Source organism: Polypterus senegalus, chromosome 3 (assembly GCF_016835505.1).
Source record: "Polypterus senegalus isolate Bchr_013 chromosome 3, ASM1683550v1, whole genome shotgun sequence".
Lineage (NCBI taxonomy): Eukaryota > Metazoa > Chordata > Cladistia > Polypteriformes > Polypteridae > Polypterus > Polypterus senegalus.
This window is the reverse complement of record NC_053156.1, coordinates 66736168-66760610: the sequence shown is the minus strand read 5'-3', so window position 1 is coordinate 66760610 and position 24443 is coordinate 66736168. Positions and strand designations below refer to the sequence as shown.

Genomic DNA, 24443 nt, shown 5'->3' with positions numbered 1-24443 from the left:
AGAAATGTAAGCACCACTTGGAAATAAAAAAAAAAATGCAGGTTGGTACTTTTGTGGAATCTGTCTTTTTCCAAATGAGCAGGATGAAAGTTTCTGTAGCTTAGAAGCAGTTAGTTGGTTGATAGAACGTATAGGCGTGGCTGCTTGCTTATAAACATTCTCATGCAGGGGGGAAAGAGAGAGAGTGGGAGGGAAGAAGTCCACTCCCTGAGTAACCAGCTGACCTGAAGAGAGTACAAACACCCCCCACCGTCTGAGACACTCTTTTATAAACAGCAGAGGCATCCTAGACTGAGTTCACTTTCTCTGCATCTCGCTGACACAGCAGCACAAAACTGCATAAAAGTGTGACAAGTGCAGAAATAGACACAACAAGGAGACCACAGGACGCCAGACGCCTCCAGGCAAAAGGTTAGTGTTTTGGGGTGTGGGTTTGTGTTAGCATGGGGACATATCTCTATAAATTTTCTGTACAAAGATAACTAATAAAAAAGCAAATCAATTTGGTGATGCATTGAAGAAATTTCAAATGCCACTTTAACTTTTTGGGGATTGTAGAAAAGGAAACAGAAGTCAAGATCAGATTTCAATCAGTCTAACGGGAAATCTGCATTTATTGTATACTAGCCAACCCGCGGCGTACCATACGCCGCATAATCAGGCCGTTTTTTAAATGATTTTTCAGCACAGAGGAAAAAATAAACATTTGAAAAATCCGTAATTTAATAATCCACCAAGAAAAGTAACATTTGCAACAATGCACGCTACGAACCAACATACAATTGTCCATGACTGAAAACCGAAGGAGCGCCGTCACACTTTCTCCTTCCAAAGCAAAGGACGGGGTTGAACGGCGCTCGTTCAGTACGCACTGCTCGGTTATGTGCCCGCCCCCAACTCCCTACCTGAGCCGCTTTCGTCTGTGTACAGTCCACACACACCTGTGAGTCACGCTGACTGTTAATTTTCCAAACACCGCCTCAGTCGGTTTCCACGTTGATTTTTCATTGTTCTTTGTGGTTCTGGCTGCTTTTTTTTATATATAATCCACCAAGTCACCCGACCATGGGGGGCTTTACAAAGGGCAGGGACGTAATCAGTGCGAGCGACCCACACGTACTGGGAATTTCTCGTTCGTGGGGAACAATTGGAAGCCACGGTCTCCATCACGAATGGGGTTCAATGGCTTACCCACGCCTCCCCGCGCCGGGTAGACACACGTTGATCCATTCAGTGTAGCGCGCGTGCAGTACCGGACATACAAGTGCATCACAGACCTGTTAATGCTCAATCTCACGTGGCTGAAAGCCACTTGTCCCTGTAAGAATTTGGACGCCGACCGCTGTTGGGTCGTGTAACTATTTAGCAGGCGGGAGTCTCGTTCGTTTTCGGAAATAACCAGCCAAATCGCTCCAAAAACTAAGAACTGCAATGCACCACCACCCACAGAATTGAGAAAGAGCTATTAATCTGTCAATCCTGTCCGTGTCCGGGCCTGGTGAGGTTTCCTGTGTTGAGTCAAATGAAGCGAAAGGCTCCACACCTGGTGGGTGCCCTTCCGTCAATTCCTTTAAGTTTCAGCTTTGTAACCATACTCCCCCCTGAACCCAAAGACTTTGGTTACCCGGATCGCCTGTTGCAATCAGAGGCACAGGGCTTATTGGTTTTTAAAGACTGCTTCCTTCATTGGGTTTTAACCAATGCACGGAACGAACCAACACACAATCGTCCGTGCGGCGCTCAGGGTGGAACGGGAGGAGAGAAGAAGGACATCCACTCCGCTCCCTCCGTCATGCTAGTCTGCTGATTTCTCGTTCAGTATACACTGCCTGCTCATGTGCCCACCTCCAACTCGTCACTCGAGTCGTTGTCGTCTTTGTACAGTCCAGATGCACCTGTGACTCACGTAGACTTTTCATTGCTCTGTGCGGTTTTGGCTGCCTTTCTATATATAATCCACCAAGACACCCGACCACTGTGGGAGGGAGGTGTGTACAAAGTGCAGGAGTATCTAAGAAGACGCATGTTTGTCTCGGATGCGAATTGCTGTATGTAGCGTGTAAAACAGTTTGCTATAGTGCACGTGGTCGCAGGTGTGAACCAAAACTCATTTTTTAAAGACTGCTCGTTTCATTGTGTTTTAACCTCAGTTGTAAAGGAACGGTTTAAGGATCCCATGGGATACCCCTCGCAAACAGTTTTACACGCCACATATGGCGATTCACCTCCGCGAGAAACATGCCTCTATTAACAGTCAACGTGGATCGGATCTGCATGTGACCTCTACGATAGACGAATATAAATGATGCCGGTTTTTCTGTGTCGTCGCGTCCGAGTTGGTGGGCGTGGCTCTGTGAGTTGTCGTCGTATCCAATGGTCTTGGAGTTGGTGGGCGTGGCTCCTTCCTGCGTGCGCCATAGGTGTCTCACTTGTCTGCGGCTTAGTGAATCCACGCCCCTTCCGGCGTGCTTTCCATGGTTGTCTTGCCTTAGTGAATTATATATATATATATAGATAGATGTGCATTTTACTGACCAAGTGTCTCTTCATTTATATGAACATGTGAGGGTGTGTGTATTTACACCTGTCAGAATGTCACCCTGTGGACATATTCCTACTTGGAAAATGCAAATCAGAGTTCCAGATATTCAGACTGCCCTCTCTGAAAGAGTTTTGCTTGAAATCCAAGATAAAAATAAAGTGAGAATTAGCAGCAAGTCTTAACAGGATTGCATTGTGTTTGGACAGGTGCAATGATGAATGGAGCTGCTTTGACCCTGACCACTATGGCTGTCCTAAAAGGCTCTCTATAAAATTGAACAAATAAGTCAAACAACATTGTTTACTTGGGCTTCTCCCTGACTTTCACACCTAGACCTAAATATTTGAAGGCATTATGATATGACCAACTTCGAGCTTAGACAGCATGTGCCTGTCTCCAGTTTTTTTGTGTTCACAGGTTTCCAAATGCAGCACAGTTTGCTCTTCCATTTACCCTGCTTTAAAATTAAGGAGGTTTAGGTTCTCAGTATCTGGGTGTTGGAGTGCACTTACATTCTCCAGGTCTGGGATCTTAGTCTTTAAATGTGAATTGTCTGTGACTTTGGGTGTACGTAAAGGAATATACTTTGTGTGTGATTTTGTTTCTTCTATCTCTATTAATAGGTTGTCATTCTCTGTCTCCCAAGGGTTAGTCTGTCAGTGGACGTCAAGAGTCTCAGTCTCTAGGTGAGGGTAACTGGGGTTCAAACATTCGAACAGGGACAAACATTCAAAAAAGTTTGTTTATTTATTAGAGAGAAAGTAATAATATTTACTCCCGGGCAGTTATATGTTGCGTTGTCACAATGTAAATCCAAACACGGAATCAAAATTCAATGAGATCTTGAAGAAAAGTAAATTCCAAATATTGTTTTAAAGTAAAAGTGAAGTTAATGCATATGTAACAATTCCCATGAAAATAAAAGCTAATCTGGGTTTTCCATCTCAATGTGTAGGGGTTAAGGCTCCCAGTCTCTAATAATGTGTTTAACACTCTCATCCTTTCTATGTGGTTTGGGGTCTTTATCCCTTTAAATATGATTGCATTTTTAGTCCCTAGCTATGAATGCATATTTAGTATTTGTGTGTTGATTTGGAGTATAGTATCCCTATTACTGGTTTAAGTTTTTTTTTTCCCCTTTATGTGTTTCAGTTGGATTTCTCCATCTCTAGAGTAGAGTTAAGTTCTCCATTTGCAAGACTGGGGTTCTGATTCTGTTTTCATTTTCAGATATTTGGTGTGTGTATTCATGGTCCTTTTAATCTATAAGAGTCTTCTGTGTGTGTATTTACATTTACAGTCTCTGTGTATGACTCTTAACATCTACTGTATGTTTGAAATTATGGCCTGTTCTTCACTTTGCATGGGTTTAAGGATTTTAGTTTGCCAGTCAGAGTGTGAAACCTATAGGACCTGAATATGAAGTAAGCATTTGTGCCTCCCAGATATTATACTATCTCTGCATAAAAAAATGAAGCACTGCACTTTAAAACACAAGATTGCTGCTTCTGGTCTTGTCACTGTGTGACCCTGAGTCACTCAACCTACATGTGCTCTATTTTAAAACAAACATCTACAAACAGTTGTAGTGAACCCTGATCTTGTTAGACTCTTCAGAAAAAGGTATCAGAAAAATGTATTTTAAAAATAATAATAAATGTTATACTTGTTCCACGCCACCTCAAATTGGGACCTGAGTTCTGCCATGCAGCAGGCAACACCTCAACAAGTTCCAATCCCCAACAGGCCTGACCCCACTGGCTCTCCGACAGTTTTGACAATGGCATTAATTTTCATATGAAGTCAGTAGACAAATTGGGAAAGCATGGGGGGTCATGAGGTCACTGGAAAGGTGTGTGTGGCGTTCCCAATATCTATGCCAAAGGGGTGAAGGTCCAAGTCTTTAGAGTCCTGGTGCTATCCTGTGACCTGAGACGAAGGCTAGACTCCTTTAGTACTGTGTCTCTACAGAGAATCCTTGGGTACCGCTGGTTTGACTTTGTGTCGAATGATTGGATGCTCATGGAGTCCTGAATGAGGCGCATTACTTGCATTTTGAGGGAGTGTCAGTCACAGCACTACAACCATGTGGCGCAATTCCCCGAGGGTGATCCAGCTCACAGGATCCTCACTGGATCAGGCCAAAGGAATGCCCACATAACACCTGGCTGTGGCAGATAGATGGTCATTTCTGGAGGTTGGGACTGAACTGCGTGTCTGCCTGGAGAGTTGCCAACCAGGATCCCGAGCTGTTTCGTCATGTGACGTGTGCGGCAACATGGTCTTATCAGTGCATGCTCCTCAACCTGACCTGTTATACTCAGTAATCATAGCACTGGAGAGTGGTGGCGTGTGCATGTTGATCAGCACATACAAGTAAACATTTTATTGTACCCTTTCCAAGTCATAATATTGACCCCGTTAACCTATATGATGAATGCTGTCTTCTCTGGCTCTAGAATTTTGGTTTGTTGATTGGCTGGTCACTGTCAACAAGGAGTTTGTAAGCATTCCCTGTGTCCGTGTAGATTTTCTCTGAGTGCTTGTATTTACTTCTGCATGTGAAAGATACACAGGTTTGCTGGACTTTCATTTGTAGTTTGTTCTGAATGTGATTTTGTGTATATGCATGAGTGTGCCCTGAACTGGACTGAAAGATGGATTCATGCATTGCACTGGTCTCCACAAACCTATATTGGACAACAGTCATGACAATTGATTAATGAATGGGAAATGCACAAGACATCTTTAGATCTAAAACCATGTTCATCTAACTCCTTTAAGAAATCTTCCTCTCTGCTCCTACTGGTCCAGCCCACAGTCTAGTTTGAGTTTGCCCAGATTACATTATGATCAGTATTTTGTATGGAGCTCTTGAGATGTGTCATGGAATGTATAGTGATGGGACATATTATCTCAGATTAAAACAATCAGTTCCCATCATTGATTTGCTGTGTACTTTTAATCAGTTTACTTCTGCTGCTGTGGGGCCAACTGTGCATATACAGTATGGGACTCTGATTATAAAGTACTTTAGAAAAGGGGTCATTGGAATTGAGATTCACCTACTGAGTCATATAGTTGAAGAATAGTCTCTGACAGTATTTTTTATATCTTTATGCTTCTACAGTATATAAGATAATGATTTGAAGATTGATGGACAAGTAAAGGCTGCTCAGGAGAACCTTTGGTTCTTTTGCCTGTTATCCATGTGTGTCAACTCATTTCTCCTTTATGACTAGGAATGGATACGGATGCACATAGCATGCAAATATGAAGCAGCTCATTTCTGTATTTAGTAGTTGTGTGGTCTGCTAGTTGGAAGTGACTTCAGAAAATTAAAGCAATTTTGATGAGAGCAGGCCCTTTGGCTCACCAATGCTATTCACATATTTTTTTCAAAACAATATCAAGTCAAGGTTTTAGCTCCTATCCTGTGCACCAAACAAGATGGGATACAGACATGACCAGGGACTGAGTGGCTATCAGGAAATTTCCTGTTAGTGTTTCAAGTTGCCGTGCACAACCTTTTTAAATTCTCAGAATTAAATGAACACAAATTTACAAAATCCACAAAAAATGTCCTCTCCCTAAATGAAAAAAGAAAGGTGATGCGAGGATTAAGTAAAAAAAAAAAAAAAGTAGCAGTGGAAAAGGATGCAGTGTGAAAATATCACCTTTATTTAGAACAGGTGAGAAAACTTAATTTATTAATTCATTTATTAACTTTAAAACTCTGCCTTGGTTCATGGTATTAGTCACACTGGGTGACAGCAAAGTAGCTGCTAGCTACTGTAGCAAATGCGATTGGCCCTACAGTCTGTCATAGTCTGTCTGGTTTTTAGGGTTATTTTCAGTGGCCTTGAAGCTTTTGCTGTTTTTTCTGCTTTGATTTGGGTTACATGCTGCTCTTTTTGTTTTCACGCTTCCCAACTTGTTTGCACTGTCGTCGGTTTATTTGCATTTGTTCTTTATGGGTCCATGTACTTTTTGGTATTTGAAATTACATCAGTGAAGCAAAGTTTGCAAAGCTACTGGAAAGATGTGACTCAGTTTTTCTGCAGTCATGTTCTCGTCCCGGAGTGTCGCTCTTTTACTGTTCTGAAAAACAACGTAATGGTCAATCCTCTGCTGATGCCATGCAGTGTAACTTCAAGGCCGTCGATTGATGTGCTCTTAGGAGGACTGTTCACATGTATTGTCAAAAATCGAGCAGAAGTACCTCCGGTTTCATACAACGAAAATGCGTCTGTTTTGTTGTTTTTGAGCTATAATACTTTAATTATTTGAATCACAAATCAATCCAAAAAAGTATGTGTAATTTTAAGTTTATTACTGCTATTTGTTACCATAGACTTACCTTATTTTCCCTCATTGGATTTTTGATTAAAGAATAAATCTATCCATTATCCAACCCGCTATTTCCTAACTACAGGGTCACGGGGGTTTGCTGGAGCCAATCCCAGCCAACACAGGGTGCAAGGCAGGAAGCAAACCCTGAACACACACACACCCACCCACACAACAGGGACAATTTAGGATTGCCAATGCATCTAACCTGCATGTCTTTGGACTGTGGGAGGAAACCGGAGTACCCGGAGGTAACCCACACAGACACGGGGAGAACTGGCAAACTCGGAAGCGAACCCGGGTCTCCTAACGGTGAGGCAGCAGCACTACCCACTGCGCCACTGTGCCGCCCTAACCAGAAATCAAAATCTGAACATTCATTTTCATTTTTTCGTTTTTTGCTTCTTGTTTTTACGTTTTCTGATTTATTTTTGCCTTTCCAATGTGTTTTTGCATTTCCTCATCTGTTTATTGCATATTCAGTTTGTTTTCTGAATTCTTTTTGTTTCTGTGTTTCCAGCTTCGTTTTGCATTTTCTCAATTTGTTTTTACATTTTCTCAATTTTTTTGAGTAGTCAATTTGTTTTTGCATATTCTGATTCACTTTTGTGAATTAATTTTTTTTTTGCATGTTCTGATTTGCTTTTTGCATGTTCAATTAGTTTTTGTGTATTCTGATTCATTTTTGTTCACTGGGCTTCAGGGTCACTGCAGTTATTAACATGCTGTGTATAGCAAAATTTGATGTGTGGATGCTTCAAATGACAACTCTGTTAATATCAATTCACTAAATAACTCAGTAGCCAACAAGTGCAGCTGTATCTTAGCACTCCTGCTTCACTTTCATAGCTATCTTTAGTCTTTAGAATTTAGGTTGTATGTGACCTACTGTATTAAGAAAGGGAAGTGAATTTACTATGTAAGTATTAAGCAACTGAGATACAACCTGGTATAAATGCCCGGGGAGAACAACAATGCTGTTTGTCAGTTCTGCTTCAACTAGCAGCCACAAAAAGTCAGTCCAGTGGTGCTGGTGTGGCAGAAGGTCAGAAGTTAAAATGAGAATAGCTAAAGGTACAGTATGTGCAACACTGTGGTGCAGTGGTGTGATAATAGGATATAAGTTTGCAGGTACATGTATTTTTCAATATTACAGAACATTATATGACCAGAGCGAAATATTATGACTGCTGGATATGAAGAAATTACATAAGGAATAATAATATATTATAATATATTATAGCTATACAGACATCATACATTATGTATTGCAGTATTATAATTAGACATGGTACATAGTAGTATACATTACATAGTCGTAATCCTAATAATTACTTAATTGATTTGTTATTAAAGATGAGTCTAGCCCTTTACGAAGGGATTAAGATAGTACAACTGCAGGATCCATGCCAGACACAAGAGAGGATTGTACATCTGGGTACATGGCAGAGGCAAAAACATTCTTTTAATTTTATGAAACTGTTTTTTGTTTGTGTTTTTTTATGTTTACATCTTATATATAAATATACAGTATATGTACTGTAGTTTGATAGGCACTGGCTCTTGGTGATCACATACTGGATAGGTGGGTTAAAAAATATATATTTGTGTGTACATTTTAGCAAGCTGCAGCTTGCGGTACTAGGAAATTTTCACCACTTTGCATAATAATAATGGGAGATTTCAGAAATGCATGCAGTGTAGATGCTCTTTAGCCTGTATTGCTGTTTTTGAGTAAAATTTCAACTTTGTACTATGTGCCTGGAAATCACACCCTAAAGCTGTCCCTTTAATATACAGTTCAAATACTCTTTGTACAATATCCAAGGGAGTAAGATATTAAGAAACTCTTCATTCATTTAAAATAAATGCATTTCTAAAAATTAACCAAAAATAGGATTATAATAAGTCAAGGTAGACCTGGCAGAGAACATATTGCATTTTGGATATTCATTTAACATAACATTCTTAAATATGCTTACGGGTCATGGAGAGCAAGGAGCAAAGGGTGCAAGGCAAGAAAAAGCCATGGACAAGGTGTCAGTCCATCGCAGGGCACACTCTCGTACACATGCATAACCACATTCAAATAGGGACAATTTAGGTCCACCAATTAACCTGGCGTGTAAATATTTTGGGGTGTGGCAGAAAAACCAGAGCACCAGATTGAAAAGCCATAAGGATAAGAGGAGAACCAGACGTGGAACATGAACCCAAGTGTTACCCTCATGTTAAACTAACATTCTATTATTTTACCAAATCTGCACAGTGTGATTTTCTTTGAATGTTAAATGTGCAATTGATTTATGTTTAGTTGTTTAACAACATGGGCTAAAGGCATAACCTAAACCCTGGAAATGACACCAGTCCACAACAGGGCACTTACATACAAAGTCTCATAGTTACTCATACAAGGCTAATTTTGAGGTGCTAAGATGTGTGTTCAACAACAACAAATACAATTTATTTCTTGTATAGCCCAAAATTACAAAAGGAATGCCACCATGGGCTTTAACATGCCCTGTTTTTTCACATTCCCAAACACTTTGCTAAGAAGAAAAGAGAAAAACTTCTCAAAAAAAAAAAACAATCTTGTAAGGAAGAAATCTTGGGAAAGGCAATTAAGAGAGAGACCCCCTCCCAAGGTAGATTGAGCATAAAATGGGTACCAAAAATGGGATAAATACAACACGCAAAAATAATAGAGTACAAGTAATTCTCTTCACAGAGCTAGATGTTCATTCTTATCATTGCCACCTCAGAAATGACATAAGACAATACAAACTACTTTGTTCTAACACAGTGCTCCTCACCAAGTGCAGACGCAGAGTGGCAGGACAGCATTTAAGGTGAAAGGGAAGAATAAATTATACATCTCACTAAATACAGACATATCACATATAAGAATACAGATTTGTTCAAATACATCCAAAAAGTAGAAATTATTTCACATAAATGAAAAACTTCAGCTATTGTAGAACCAAGGTCAGACTGAAGAAAAGGAAATCCAGACACAGTCGAAGTCCTTGAAACTTCAGCCAACAATCCGCCTCCCCTCTATTAGCCAAACTACAGCTGAGTCAGTGCTGGGCCGGTCAGTCTGATGAAAGGACCCTTATACCTGATGATTGCAGTGTTCTTTCATCTAAGATGATTTTTCCATAGGCAGACAAACAACTTGGAATTAGAGCAGTGCCATTAAGTGCCACATGAGAATACCAATAAGAGAAACAGAATAGTGGATCTAGGGAACAATTATTAGATTTTATTCTAGGAAATTAAAGTTAAGACTTCCCTTTCTGCTACAAGATTAAAATTTTTAAAGCGCTGAATGCAAGCTGAGACAGAGTATGCCAGGCTAGTATGCAGTTTGAACTGTGATACTGAGATCTGGAATCTTACATTTTCGACTTTTGTTGTAAACAGTACACAAAAAAGTATTATTGTTGTTATTTATTATTTTAGCATTTTAGTAATAATAATAGTAATCTGAACAGGTTTTAAAGAGAGCTTTTTTTTATATTGTAACACTTTCTCTCCATGCAATGCAAAAGGCCTGCAGCTTTGTTGTACTCCATCTACACTCCAATTTTCAACACTAATTTAAGAGTTTACGTGCTCTCATTAAACCAGAGAGAGTTTCTATGCGCTTTAGTCATTTTTCGTTTTAACTGAAGCCACTGTATCCAAAGGGCATAGTCTTTGATGTTAACTGATCTAAATTATTTTCCATGATTACACTTGACTTACTCATCTACAAATTTTTAAGCAGAGTTATAGTCTACATGTCACATTATCTTTATTTTAATCTGTGAATGTATTGTTAAGGGCAGAATCAAATCAAATGTAATTAAGTGGTGATCAGAAATAATTAAATTTTTAATTAAATCTAATGTGTGATTATGATTATGAGTTGGACCTTTGACAATCTGAAAAAATCCTACTGAATTTAACAAATGAGTAAACAATTACTAAAAGTCTCAGTTTCCACATCAATGTGTGCATTAAAATCCCCCATTAACACTAAACAATCATAATTTATAGCCAAATGAGATAAAAGGTTGTTAAATTCAGGCATTAACAATGAATATTACCCTGGTGTTGTGTAGACTAGCATTGCAATTGTATTAGAATCTATTTTAAAACTTTAAATGAGTGCCTCAAAGGATCTGAATTAGGCTAAAGTTTTCATGGCGGTTTGCATTTTGTCACAATGAACTATTCCAAGGTCACCTCCTCCACCAGTATCTCTAGGCTGATGAAGGAATGTGTATGCATCTGGTGACACCTCAGCTAGGGGAATAGTGTCAGATTTACTAGGCCAAGTTTCAGTAAGAAGACACAAAACAGGTTTTGTACTTAATATAATACTATTTACCAAAGCAGCTTGACTTCCAAGACAGTGAATGTTTAATAAGCAGCATTTAAAACTGCACAGATGTTTCTGAACTGGTTATATATTTTTTTGTTTTAATTTGAATTATGTTACTATTGTAGGTAATTCTGGTGGAGGATCTGGTTGTATTATGGTGTTTGATCATCAAGAAATTTAAGGTTGGCATCAAGACTAAATTTGTAAGATGCCCCACAGCAGGGATTCTGGATAAAAGCTACAGGATAGGATGTAGTTTATATCCTAAAAGTTTACAATAATAGTATTGATTTCAAAAGATTTAAAATACATGTTTTATTTGACAATATAAATCTTCAACATCTCCCAGTTAAGATTTGTGTTACCCAGCATGAGTGCAAGCAGGCCTCTGTCACATTCCCATATAAATGGCTGTGGGAACATCTCCATTCATAGTACTGCACCATCTGAAGAAAAAAAAATGCATCCTAATCCACCTCTTACTGAAATAGCTTACAAAGCACTGAGGCTTAAGGCATATGTGTATAACCTGTATTTGTGTCGACACCCAGCATTTATTAAGATGCAGATCTCTCCAGAGCTACATTCTGGAACAACATCCACTTTACCCTCCACTTAATGTACAGGCATTGACTGGGGTATATTTTGAAAAGTTGGAAAACTAGACAATTGTTGTGTCTTTATGTTTGCAGATGGAAGCCTACAAAGTAACAGTAGCCACTGGAACATCTGAATACTCTGGAACAAACAATTTTGTGTACGTCACATTGATTGGAGAGCATGGGGAGAGTGAAAGAACCATGCTGGATAAGCTAGGACCAGACCTCTGCTGTGGAGCTGTAAGTTAGAAAACAAAGCTTGGGGGAATGGGGCTTACATAATTTCCACAGAGTGCTATGAGGGGATTTTGAGTTCAAAAACATTTTGGAGCACTAAGGACAGAGGCTAGAGGAGTATTTTTATAGTAATTCCTTTTGTTTTAGATAAATACCATACAGAGGAAGTTAAATAATATGTCATTCTACAACCCCAATTCCAATGAAGTTGGGACGTTATGTAAAACGTAAATAAAAACAGAATACAAAGATTTGCAAATCCTTTTCAACCTATATTCAATTGAATGCACTACAAAGACAAGATATCTAATGTTCAAACTGATAAACTTTATTGTTGTTTTGCAAATCTTCACTCATTTTGAATTTGATGCCTGCAACACGTTCCAAAAAAGCTGGGACAGCTATATTTTTCAGTTCTTGATCCTTTCTGTTTTATACATAGGTTCTCGATGTTAATCTGATGTTAAATTCAGTTTTATTCCAGAAATTAGAATAAAAATTACACTAAAATCAGGAAATACACCAATGGACCTCAGGTTCAGATATAATAGACCTTGTAATGTCTTTTTGGCTGATTCTAGAATTAAAATGAGCAGCCTTAGTAAATCTATTAACCTAACAAGATTAATAACCTTCAGAGAATGTTAACTTATGATATTTGTGTAGTAATGAATCACTTTAATATGTGAACTTTTTTATGATTTGGTGGTTTTATATGTGAAAATTCAATTTTTATTCTAGATTTTACTGTTGCTTTTATTTTATTGATGTTCTTTTTTATTAATATATATTTTTTATTTGTCTGACACCATTATGTTCGCATGTCATCACATTTCCATTCTCATCATCTCAGTAGCTGGAGTGATGTCACCAGTATTTACAGTATAAACATGCTGACATGCAAAGAGCGCAATATCACCCAGATATTCCCAAACAACTAAAATATGTGGTAGTTGGCTTTTTTTTTTTCAGGGAGGCCCTAGCTTTAGAATTCTGATTCTGGATTTGACTTTAGCTTTGTTTCTTACCTTGATGTTTATTTTTGCCCTTTAGTTTGGATGCTTTGTTCTGATTTCCCTTTTGTCTCTGCCCTTCAGCTTGTTTTTTATTATAACTTTCAGCTCCTATATCCTGTATACTCCTCTTGTATACTGTAAGCTCAGCAAACCTACTTTTTAACCTGTGTTTTTCAGGTGGACGAGTATGAAGTAAAGAGTAGTGTCCCACTCGGCTCAATCTGGCTTGTCAGGCTGGAGAAACGTCATTTGTGGGTGGAGGACAACTGGTTTTGTCTTTATGTGAAAGTGAAGACTCCTGATGGCACTTCTCTGACATTTCCTTGTTACCGCTGGTTTGTGGGTGACATGGACATAGAGTTACGAGAGGGAACAGGTATGGTGGTATATCCCCAGCCCAGTGATACCACCACTTTGGAATCACATGGGAATGACGAATCTGCAATTCTAAGGCTAGACAACACTGCCAGCTTTATCCATATATATTTACATCTTTACTTTTCCTTTCATTTTCACTTTGATGCCCCTTTTCTTTAACTTAATTGATCATCTTCTTGATCCGTACACATTCTACCATTTTTCCATCTTTCTAACTTCTCTATTTCTTACTCACCTTTAACTTTTCTTACAGCTAAGAGAATGCTAGATGATACTGTTCCTGAATTACTTGCTCACCGAAGAAGAGAACTGCAAGAGCGAAAGCAGACATACAGGTATTCATTCGATCCTTGTGTTTGTTCTTTCTAGGGTGAGCACTTACTTAATCTGTTCACTTAGTAAGTCTACTCATGATTTATTCTTTTGATGCCTACTTTCCTCTCAACCCACAAGATGGCAGGCTTGGAAACCAAGGATTCCGAAGTGTATTGATGCAAAATCTGAGGAGGATCTCCCGCAGGACAGTCGTTTCGACAATGAAAAGACAAGTGACTTTGAAGGCTCATTGCAATACGCGTGAGTTGTCTGTCAAATGAACTTATTATAATTAAACAAGTACCTTCTCCCAAATACAGTGCAATACACTTCTTTCTTTCCTTTTTTTTCCTCACTCATTCCTTTGCCACAGCATTGCAAGGAGGAAGCACTTCTGAATCAGGTGGAAGTCCCCAAAATTAGGGAAACCTGTTCTCAGCAGCCCCCTCTGGTGGCACCCACAGCACTCTACAGGCCTCTTCCCACAGGTGTGCGCCAGGGCGTTCCATTCAAGGAAGGCTGCCATCTAATACCTTGGGGAATTATTAAACCCTTATAGGTGGTCTCTCCCCTGTCTTTTCACTATAGGGGCCTTCCAGTCAGGCAAGGGGCCATTAATCCCATTCAAGAAGCCAATCCATCCTTGCCATCCATTACAATAGTTATTCAGCAAGCAAGACTTCTACAGGGCCAGATTTCAGAATTCAGATCCAACTTCTTCAGTTAAATATCCATTTCCAGATTGAAAGAGATTTGCTCTTACAGCATTTATAAAGTGTCATTTCCCTGTTGGTTGTTATAAATGAGAGTAAGGGTACAAACTGCAATAAAAGATGCTGCCTAGCTCTTTGCTGAAGACAACCCATCCTCACTTGCTTGTGTTATTGGATTCCATCCTGCGCCATGTTCTTTTAGAGCACCTGCGCTTCTTCCTAATCCTCTGTGCTTCTTCACAATAACCCTATAAATGTATCCTTAATTATACTTTGAACATGTCTCTGTGCTCCATTCCAATGACAGAATGTGTCCCTCTGTGCCTTTTCTAAAAGTATCCCACAATGGCTTTCTGAGTGTGCCTCTGTCGTGCTCCATTATAACACTTTGAACATATCATCCATGCTAACACTGAAATTATTCCCTTATTCTTCCCGGGACATGTCCATGTGCTGTTCCCTGATGATACTCTAAATGTGCTCCAGATGACGCTCTAAAGGTGTTCCTCCCCAAGTGTCCCTGTACTCCTTCCTAATGACATTCAGAATGTGCCCTTGTGTTCTTTCCTGGAAACATTTTGAACACGTCAGCATGATCCTCCCTTATAGCATTATGAACATGTCACAATGCAGTTTCCATCTGAGACCCTTAACATGTCCTTATGTTGGACCCTCTCAACTTTCCCATGTTCCCCTGATTGATTCTGAATGTGCTCAATCCTTTGCTTAACCCCGTTCTGGCACTTAGTGGGATGCATCTTGCTCCTTTCCTGCAGGGTTACTTAGCCTACCCCCATCAGACTGTGACTGGGATCACTTGCAGAAATATTACCCATGCTGCAACTCAGGTCTCATTTTAATGGAGTCCCTTTTCCAATTGTACAACACCATGCACATTCACATTCTTCCATACACAACCACTCCTTTTGGCCTCATAAAGGAATCTGTCACATTTTATGAGTGTAGCTGTGTGGGGAGCATCTTACATGATCTGTATAAGTCTGACTTTTTTTCTGCTGTTACTTTGCATTTAAAAATTGAGTGTGGTTTACAGAGTTTCTGAGGCCAAAGAATCTAGCAGTAATCGAGTATTCATCTTTTTTTTTTGCTGTGCTTTTAAGATTGTTAAAAATGATTCACACCCTCCCATGGTGCCATCTTGTTTCCTTATGGATGCCATGTTGGAGATTAGTTGTTATTGGGAAGTTGTTTTCAGAGTTGGCACATCATGCCATCACTAGCATATCTGTATGTACCTAATCATTCAAGATTTAGAAATGACAAAGAAAAACCTTTATGTCATTATAACTTTTTGTATTCACTGGTTATTATTTTTTCTCTGTCCTCTGATTACTTATGATTTACACTCTGTTTTCTGACAACAATTCTACTACACATTCTGAGCTTTGTTATTTAATTAAGTGAATAAAAAAGTGAATTTTGTCTTTTCTGTACCGCCTCAATGTCAGAAAATGTACAAGCAAGCTTTCTTTTTCGCAACTGCTTTGTCCTCCCCCCTGAGCTGTAAAACACACCCTCTAAGGTCAACAAGAGTTTATCTTAATTTGATCGACTGTTTGGGTTTATGACTGAGATGGATGGATTGTCCTTATGCATAGACATTTTGTAATGGGCTCAGCTGAGCCGTGTTACAGCTGCATGGCACCTGGAGAATAAAATGTGTGCTCCTGCTGAAAGAAAATTTGAGAGTTCAATGACATAATATGTTGAATGTAGTGCCCTTAATATGTTTGTACCCTCAGCATGTCTGGTGATTTCCATGATAGGCAGAAACAAAGAATATGTTTCACTGCCCCAATGCCCATTTCTTCCCACATGTTGTTTTAGAAATACTTTAATACTGATGCTTTACTGAATATGCAAACAAGATCTCTAAGGACAGAGAACCATTGTGATTTTTAACGCAAAGAGGTGCGAGGTGCACCTTGCTGGTGCTGTGCCTCTCTGCCCCATGCAGTGCAGTGCCACCCGAGGTGAACAGGTGTATTTCAGCTACTCCATTCAATTCATCCTGCCAGGAATAGCTTGGTGACCATAAGTGATTTCTGCCTACAGCATGCTGGAGCTTTCACTCAAGAAGCTAGTGATCAATTTTGGAAAGTCTTGGAGTGACCTTGAAGATTTCCGTCGAATCTTCTGGAAACTAAGGAGTCCAGTAGCAGGTAGGAGACCCACATTGGCCTAAATTACTTGGCTTCTAATGTCTGTCCAGATGTTTGCCAGTTAACATTTTTATTGTCCAAACTAGAGTATGTTATGGAGCACTGGAAGGAGGATTGTTTTTTTGGCTACCAATTTCTGAATGGCAGCAATCCCCGGATGATTGAATGTTGTTATCACCTCCCGGATAATTTTCCTGTCACGGAAGATATGGTGCAGGCCACATTGGGTCCAAAAACCAATCTTTATAAGGAAATGAAGGTGAGCACATTTTAGTGTAGTTTGTACCTCACACACGACCTTCTCTCCATTCTCCTCAACCCTTTACTGATTTGCATACCTCTCTGCAGGCTGGAAATATCTACCTGGCGAATTATTCCGTTCTAGAAGACATTCCTGCCAATGTGATCCGTGGCAAACAACAATACTTGTGTGCCCCCCTGTGCCTGTTGTATGAGGACCCTGTGCAAGGACTACTTCCATTGGCAATACAGGTGACAAATAAGAGAATAATAATACATTGTATTTATTTATCACCTTTCCCATGCTCAAAGTGCTTTGAGCCCTCCTATTATAGGAAGAGGCTTTGGGCAAAACTGCACTTTCCCATCTGGACCCATGTCTGTCACTAGATCTATGCCAGCATTAAACTAGATCCAGAAAATAGTAAAGACAAGTAGGAATGGGGAAAATGTGATGCAGTAACACTGCTCATTAGATGGTGTCAGCTGCTCCCAGGCTTCCTTCATTTACTGTATAGCAGTGGTTCTCAACCTGTGGGGTGGGCCCCCCTAGGGGGGCGCGAAGTAACAAAAAGGGGCATGCGAAGATGTGAAAAAAAGAAAACAAGAATCAAAAATATGAAAAAAACATCTGTTGAAACCAAAAAATAAATTTAAACTACATTCTGATACTAGAAAAATAAATATAGAGTTAGATAAATATCGATAAAAGTTAAATAGGTATAATAAAATATGCATCTACGTTTCAAAAAAAATGTTAGGGGGGCGTGATTAAAACTGTTATGAAAACTCTGGTCGCAAATACTTAAAGGTTGAGAAATGCTGATTTATAGTCTTTCTTGATTGCTAAGATGCATTTTCCAAAATGTTAACATCTGTCTCAAAACTCTAAGTGCAGTTCCCAAGTCTATAAAGGCAGTTCTCACAACACTGTATCACAAGTGCCTACAAACACTGACATGTACTAAAACAAACAAAATAAGTATTCAGTAAAATATTATTATCCTCATAAAGAAAGCACACTTGACCAATGCATAGGTAAACCCCCAAAAAATGCCATGTACCGGAACCAAAACCAGGCACACCATTTATTTTGTTGTATATACACATGTGACACATACACTCAAATATAACTTCCAAATGATGACATGAAACAAAATCTTTTTTTTTAACAGAAGGAAAACAAAACATACAGTGATGTCCGTACAGTAAATACAATGCAACTGTAATTTCAAGTCATCTCAGCAACCTGCCTGTCTTCTATGTTTTGGCCACAACACTTCATCAACATCACATCTGATGTCTTGTCTTCCAAAGCAGAGGGGGAAGAACTTTCTTGAATGTCACTTTCACCCTTTCCATTCTTCCACGTTGATGTCTTCACAAGCAGCATGCATTTCCCCAGTAGATACAACTGGTCATGGCACTGATGGTCATATGCATGCCACCTCCACCCTTCACCTAGACTACGCCATGCTTAGGCCATGGTTTATTACATGGTCAACAACATTGGCCCTGATCTCTTTTGATATGTTTAGTCACCTGTCTCTTCCTCATCCTCATTCTCTCTGCATTCCTCTCAACCCTTCACCATGCATTCTGACACCTCTATGTCTTGCTCTTACATTTGCTACTTGCTCCATTGATTTCTTGCAGCAACACTGAGGTAGACCTTATAAAGTTTTGCAATTAGTAATTGGTTACAATTAGCAATGACTTGCACATGTGGAATGGGTCGGAGGGGGTGCTCATTATTATTATATACCTTCTGTAAATGCCAGAAGTGAATCTACTCCGTTGGGCCCTTGAGTATTGCCCATAACCTGCAATTGCTTCATTCTGGGTATGACTTTAATCTGCATCAAGGCCTGCAAGCAGGTCCTCCAACTTACTGGGAAAAATTGAGGATTGGTGTCAGGATTCGCACTCCAGCCACCATAAAAAACCTCACACTGTTCCATTGTGGTGCTGAGATGTCACCCGCTGCACTTGAGTCCCAATCCAAGCGATTGATCGTGTGGTAGGTGGCTGTAATCAGCACATACTCTCAACCTCTCTCTCTCTCTACCAAATAGCCAAATGAATACAGTGCTCATTGTACATTATATTTAGCATGCAATGATTCATACAATGACCCATTCTGCTAATATGAATGAGAAACGTACATTTCTAATTGATAAAAGGACAATCTGTAGTGATCTGTTGTGATCTGTTGTGATTGGCGCATCAGCATCAATTGAGAATTGTGTCTATACAATGCAAGTTGTATCTATACAATGCTACATGTACTTCATGATTTGCAAAATGTGCATTACTAATTTCCACATAGCACATACATATTAACAAATGTAACAGTGCTGTGGCCAATGGCGTTAAGGTAATGGAATTTTGAGGCTTAGTTACGGGAATTAGGTTAATGCTTTGAGAACTGCATTTAAGCAACTGAAAAAACTGCAATAACACACACCAGCCTCTATTAGTTTCAGTCTGTGCTGCCCTCTGTTGGCCATCAACAAAGACACAGGGTATTTATAAGTAAGTAAGTAAGTTGAAAAAGGTGACTAGACTCTGATACTCTCTAATAAATTGGAGCAATGTGTGAATTTGGTGATCATGCTCCATGAAATAGAAAGTTTCTGACAGAAATTGGGAATTGGAGTACTGCATCTTATTGTAAAATGAGAGGAGGGTGAAAATCAATTTAATAAAAGTGTATGTGTCCATCTGGTTGTTATGCCACTGTCATTCCAAGATGGTGCATCACAAGTATTAACACTGCTTTTACAAGTCCCACACCAAATGGCATATAACATAGGCATATGCATTGCATGAGGCACTACAAATGTTAACGCTGAGGCCTACAGTGATTGCTTACATAGAGTTCAATATATCTTAGATGGGTATCACAGCTAGTAGGAAATGATAAAATGGTTAAGGTTGATCTATCTGTTACTTTATTTTTCAAACTATGTTATCCATTTCTTGTTCATGGAGAGCCATAGCTTATCATGGAAGTGTTACCGACAAAGTAGGAATCAACTTTGGATTGGTACCCAATTCATAGCATTCAGCAGTTCCACACAAGGCTCAAAGGAACTATTATATTAGAAAATATAATTTCATACAATTAACACTATTAAAAAAATGTGGGTTAAGTAAACTGAGAATTATTATGTTTGGAATGTATCATGAAAAATATGATCATAACGACTGAAGGAATTCTAAAAACATAGAATGTAAAATGTTGGAATCAGATGATTCTCTCCAATAAAAAAGAGGAACACGATGATAGGGATTCTGTCCGTTAAGCTGTCCATTTGCTAACTCTTCTTTTTCCAAAGTTTAAAGAAAAGCATAAGCAACTAAGTACTATTAGGTAAACCATGAAGCATTTGAATAACACTAATCTTCCCTGTAAAATTAGAATTTTGTGAACAGAGGATTTTGATTCAGTAAATTTCTGAAACAGAGAACTGGGAGATCCCATCTTATAAAATGATATGAATGGGAAGAAAAAGATCCACTGGACTAAGGACTTAGTGGGTGAAGTTCTTTAACAGTGGTTTTGTATTTTTGCCAATACTTTAAATGATATATTTTTTTGTTATTTTCTTTTTAATCCACCCTTTTCTTTACAATTTTCTTCCTTAATTTTATATAAACAATGACAACAATGTAAGCTAAAGGGGACCCATTACATCAGAGTCATTCACGCGTCTGCTCATTTGTAAGGAACATTTCTTAATAAGCAGACAAGAGAAAATGGCAAAAAGCCATTGCTGCTCTGTAGAATTCAGTGTTATTTGCATTGTTCAGTGCTAATCATCTGCATTTAGATACAATTCAAACTCTGCTGAAAAGAGTTCCTTAAAAAGAAAATTGGAAACAAAAGTAAGCATTTAAAGCTAAGACAAAACAAATTATCCTTAGAAATATTGCAGGCTAGATAGATGAACAATGAAATCAATTAAAAGTAAGAATGATGCACTGATTGTGAAATTGGCTGGAATAAAAAGAGCAATAATGGAGGTCTGAACTTTAAACCACTGAAGTGTAATATTCCTATGATTCTGAGAGTAGAAAACAGATGGGTGAACATTCTGCAATATCAAACATTGGAGAGTTTGTTTAATATGCAATAGGAAAAAGATTATGTCATGAAAGAGCAAAAAATGAAGAATTGGGGTATTCTGAACAACAAAATAGGAAAACTGATAAAAAAGAAGTAATGGGAATGATGAGATTCTAGTGCTGTGTGGAAACCATGGTTTCTCAAGCTTCCCAACCCTGACACAGACAGGCCAAGACACAGGAAGCGTGTCTCCCTCACTGCTCTCAACAACACTGTACTCTAAGTACCAAATATACAGTCCCGTCTTCTACCTTTCTTCTCTTTTTTTCTTTCACTCCTCCACTCCTCCTCTGTCAAGCTTCATACTCTTCCACCCATCTCTGGCTCTCCAAGTGAAGTGTGGTGGCTCCTTTTAAGCAGGCCCTGGGAGAGTTCCAAGTTGCTCATTAATCAGACATGGAATCACTCTCAGGTATGATGAAAGCCCAAAGTAGGGTTCTGCAGCCCTCATGGAACCCGACAGGGTTGTGCCAAACTGGAATCCATGGTGCCACAGCCACCCAGGAGGGCTGCCCTCTAATTTCCCACAGGAGGTAGTACCTTGCAGATGCTCTCTCCCAGGCCTTCCATCCAGCTGGGGTCCCGGCTGGGTAATGGTCATGGCGACCCAACACAACTGTTAATACTGACTTTTAAGAAGAAATTAATTGTTTCATTTAGTCATGAATACTAGGAATTAGCAATTTTGTTTTGGACAAAAATGTGAAGATAGAGATTCAGTCTAGAAAAAAGGAGAAAATGGGAATGATTGAATGATATTTTATAAAATCTGAAGAATGGGGAAACGAATAGCCTTCACAGTGTCATGTGAAGAAAATTATAAACATGACATTTTAAACTGGAAATAACAAGAGGAGAGGAATTTGGAAGAGTACAAAGGGCAGTGAAAGTCTACCCAGCTAGGTATTACTATATTGATTTATTTCTCTCTTATGCACTCCTTGGCTACGCTTGTCCTAAGGCAGTTTCTTTCCATAGCCTTAGCTAATGAACACATTGAAACCTCCTGTCTGCCAAGTGCCTCATTGAGAGGAGAAAAGATGAGGAATAAAATGGAAGTGGGGGTGGAAGGAGTAGTAGGGGCTCCAGAAGGACATCTGCACACATTCTTCTGCTTGTTTTTGGGTTATGGTCTCCTCCCTTCTACTTCAGTCTCCCTCCTTATTTATATACAAGTCTGTAGGAGAAATGTAAACTATGAAGGCCACTGAGCAGGGAGAATTACTCTGACCTATCCAATTGTTTAGCACAATCTCGACAAAAAAAAATAAATGTAATCTTGAAATGTTTTCTGCTGGCTCCAAGCTCGGAGATTATAAGGAAGTCCTCTTTATAATTTTTGCTTATTTTGACATCTCTTGCCTCACACGTTTGCACATTCTAACAATTCTGGGGGTCTGTCTGGGTATTTGTGTTAGTCATGCTGGATCCCTGAAGTCAAAAGGTCAGGGGAGCCTTCAAAAAATTAAACCATCTGAATCTCAGAAGTTCAACCCAGAGATGGTGTTGAGGATTTTGTCCCCTTTTCTGCTGTATTTAGACCTGGTGATAAATGTTGGCCTATATGTATTTATTCATTGAGCTATTGGGGGAGATATTAAACAGAAATGATGTGATAATGTTCTTGTTTGTCACTGTACAGAATCACTCTGGTTTGCCTCACTGTCAGCTACAGGGCTGGATGTTTAGAGTGCAACTTGTGAAGCAGGCAGGCAAGGTAGTGTAGTGGTTAAGGTTGTGGGTTCAAATCCTGAAAGTGACACTGCCTGTCACTTCACCTGCCTGTACTCTAATTGGAATCAACAAAAGAAACATAGCCAATTATACCTCAGATGTTGTAAGTCACCTTTGAAAGGTATCAGCCAAATAATAAGTAAAAACGGTGGGCATATGCAAAATCTTGTGCTGCACTCTTATGTCAGCTTTAGCAAACGACAGTCTCAGTTTGTTTAAACTGGTGATTGTGACTTTTGTGATAATTTGTGATGAAAGAAGGCAGTAAAATGGTGATTGTGTTATTTACTAAGTCTTGTTAATGCAGGGTGTGTTATCATGTGTTTGCTGTATTTTTGTTTTATTATTGAATGCAAAGCATGTGTAAGTTATGTTTTCCCCACATTGCCAGCTCTTCAGTAAAGCGCACTAGCCCTGACAAAAAGAGTTGGTGTGTATGTGTTATCTACTCAGCTAGTATAATGAGATTATTACTTTGTGTTTGATGTCCTAAAAATATAGATACACACTGGCATTTAGCTGAATAAATTCATTGGAAGTGACTGGATTGGGATAGATGACCAAGATAAAGTATTCTGTCAAATGAAGGCAAACTTAATAAGATGTAACTGACAATCATGACTGAGGACCCATCAGGATATCTTTTTTGCCTTCTTTCTACAGGCCATGTCACATTACATGACTTTTCCAGCAACTTTCAGTTATAGATTTTATTTACTTGATCTTATTAAGTTGTTGACAGTCGCTCCGAGAAACTCAGTCCAATTAGTCTATAAATAACTTGCTCCTTTGTGTATGCATGAGAGCTGACAACAAATAAACGAAACTGCAATGCTTGTAACGCTGGTGTTTTGTACTTTGCTTGTCTGTCTGATGTCTCATGTTTTATGTAACAATGATATAAATGAAAAAAAGAAAAGAAAAAATGGACAAGATTCTGGCTGAACTTCCCATACCTCTAAACCCTTCATACAGCACAGACTACATCAGACAGGTCTATTTGCTGTCAAAATTGGCAAGGTTGCAATACTTTGAAATGTGAAATTGTGCTGGAACGTTGTTATGCAGTTGTTTCATTAGACTTCCCGAGCAATTTCAATTAGTGTAAACTGATATAATGAAATGACAAGATCAACAATGCAATCATCAAATTTGACATCCTCTCTGACTATAAGAAATGTAATGTGACTTTGGCTTTAAAGGCTTTACAAATTGCCAGCAGAATGACAAGTAATATGTGATTTTTTTCATTAAGGAAAATAAATCCAACTCAAGTCCACCACATTCAGGTGTTGAACCTCCATGCTTCAATTAAACCTTTTCTTGATCTCTTAGTCAAAAAGCTGCCACCGTTTCCCCCATCTCCATACTCACTAAGACATAAATACCTGCAAACCAAGAGTTTATAAAAGAGGAAGCTTCCATCATGGTAATACTTTCTACACTCACCACCATGCTGAGACCCTGCTTTTTGGCAGCACTAAATAACTTCTGTAGAACCTGCTCTGCTTGCCTAAAACCCAAATGAACCAGGTAAGTGCTTAAGACCTGGCAGTAAGAGCCTCATTAACAAGATATTCACACCATGTGATCTTGACTTACACTGAGACATCCAGGGTAAAGGATCTTTCT

General features: G+C 39.0%; 1 protein-coding gene across 1 annotated transcript in view; it reads left to right on the top strand.

Annotated features, from left to right (window-relative positions):
• The first annotated feature begins 212 nt into the window (after positions 1 to 212).
• LOC120525271 (polyunsaturated fatty acid 5-lipoxygenase-like) overlaps positions 213 to 24443 on the top strand; it is a 32538-nt gene continuing 8307 nt past the window's right edge. The window contains exons 1-8 of the mRNA XM_039747414.1: positions 213 to 411; positions 11957 to 12103; positions 13294 to 13492; positions 13748 to 13829; positions 13948 to 14070; positions 16599 to 16705; positions 16792 to 16964; positions 17054 to 17197. Coding sequence (XP_039603348.1) covers positions 11957 to 12103; positions 13294 to 13492; positions 13748 to 13829; positions 13948 to 14070; positions 16599 to 16705; positions 16792 to 16964; positions 17054 to 17197 — 975 coding nt within the window. The 5' untranslated portion in view covers positions 213 to 411. The remainder of the gene's footprint in view (positions 412 to 11956; positions 12104 to 13293; positions 13493 to 13747; positions 13830 to 13947; positions 14071 to 16598; positions 16706 to 16791; positions 16965 to 17053; positions 17198 to 24443) is intronic.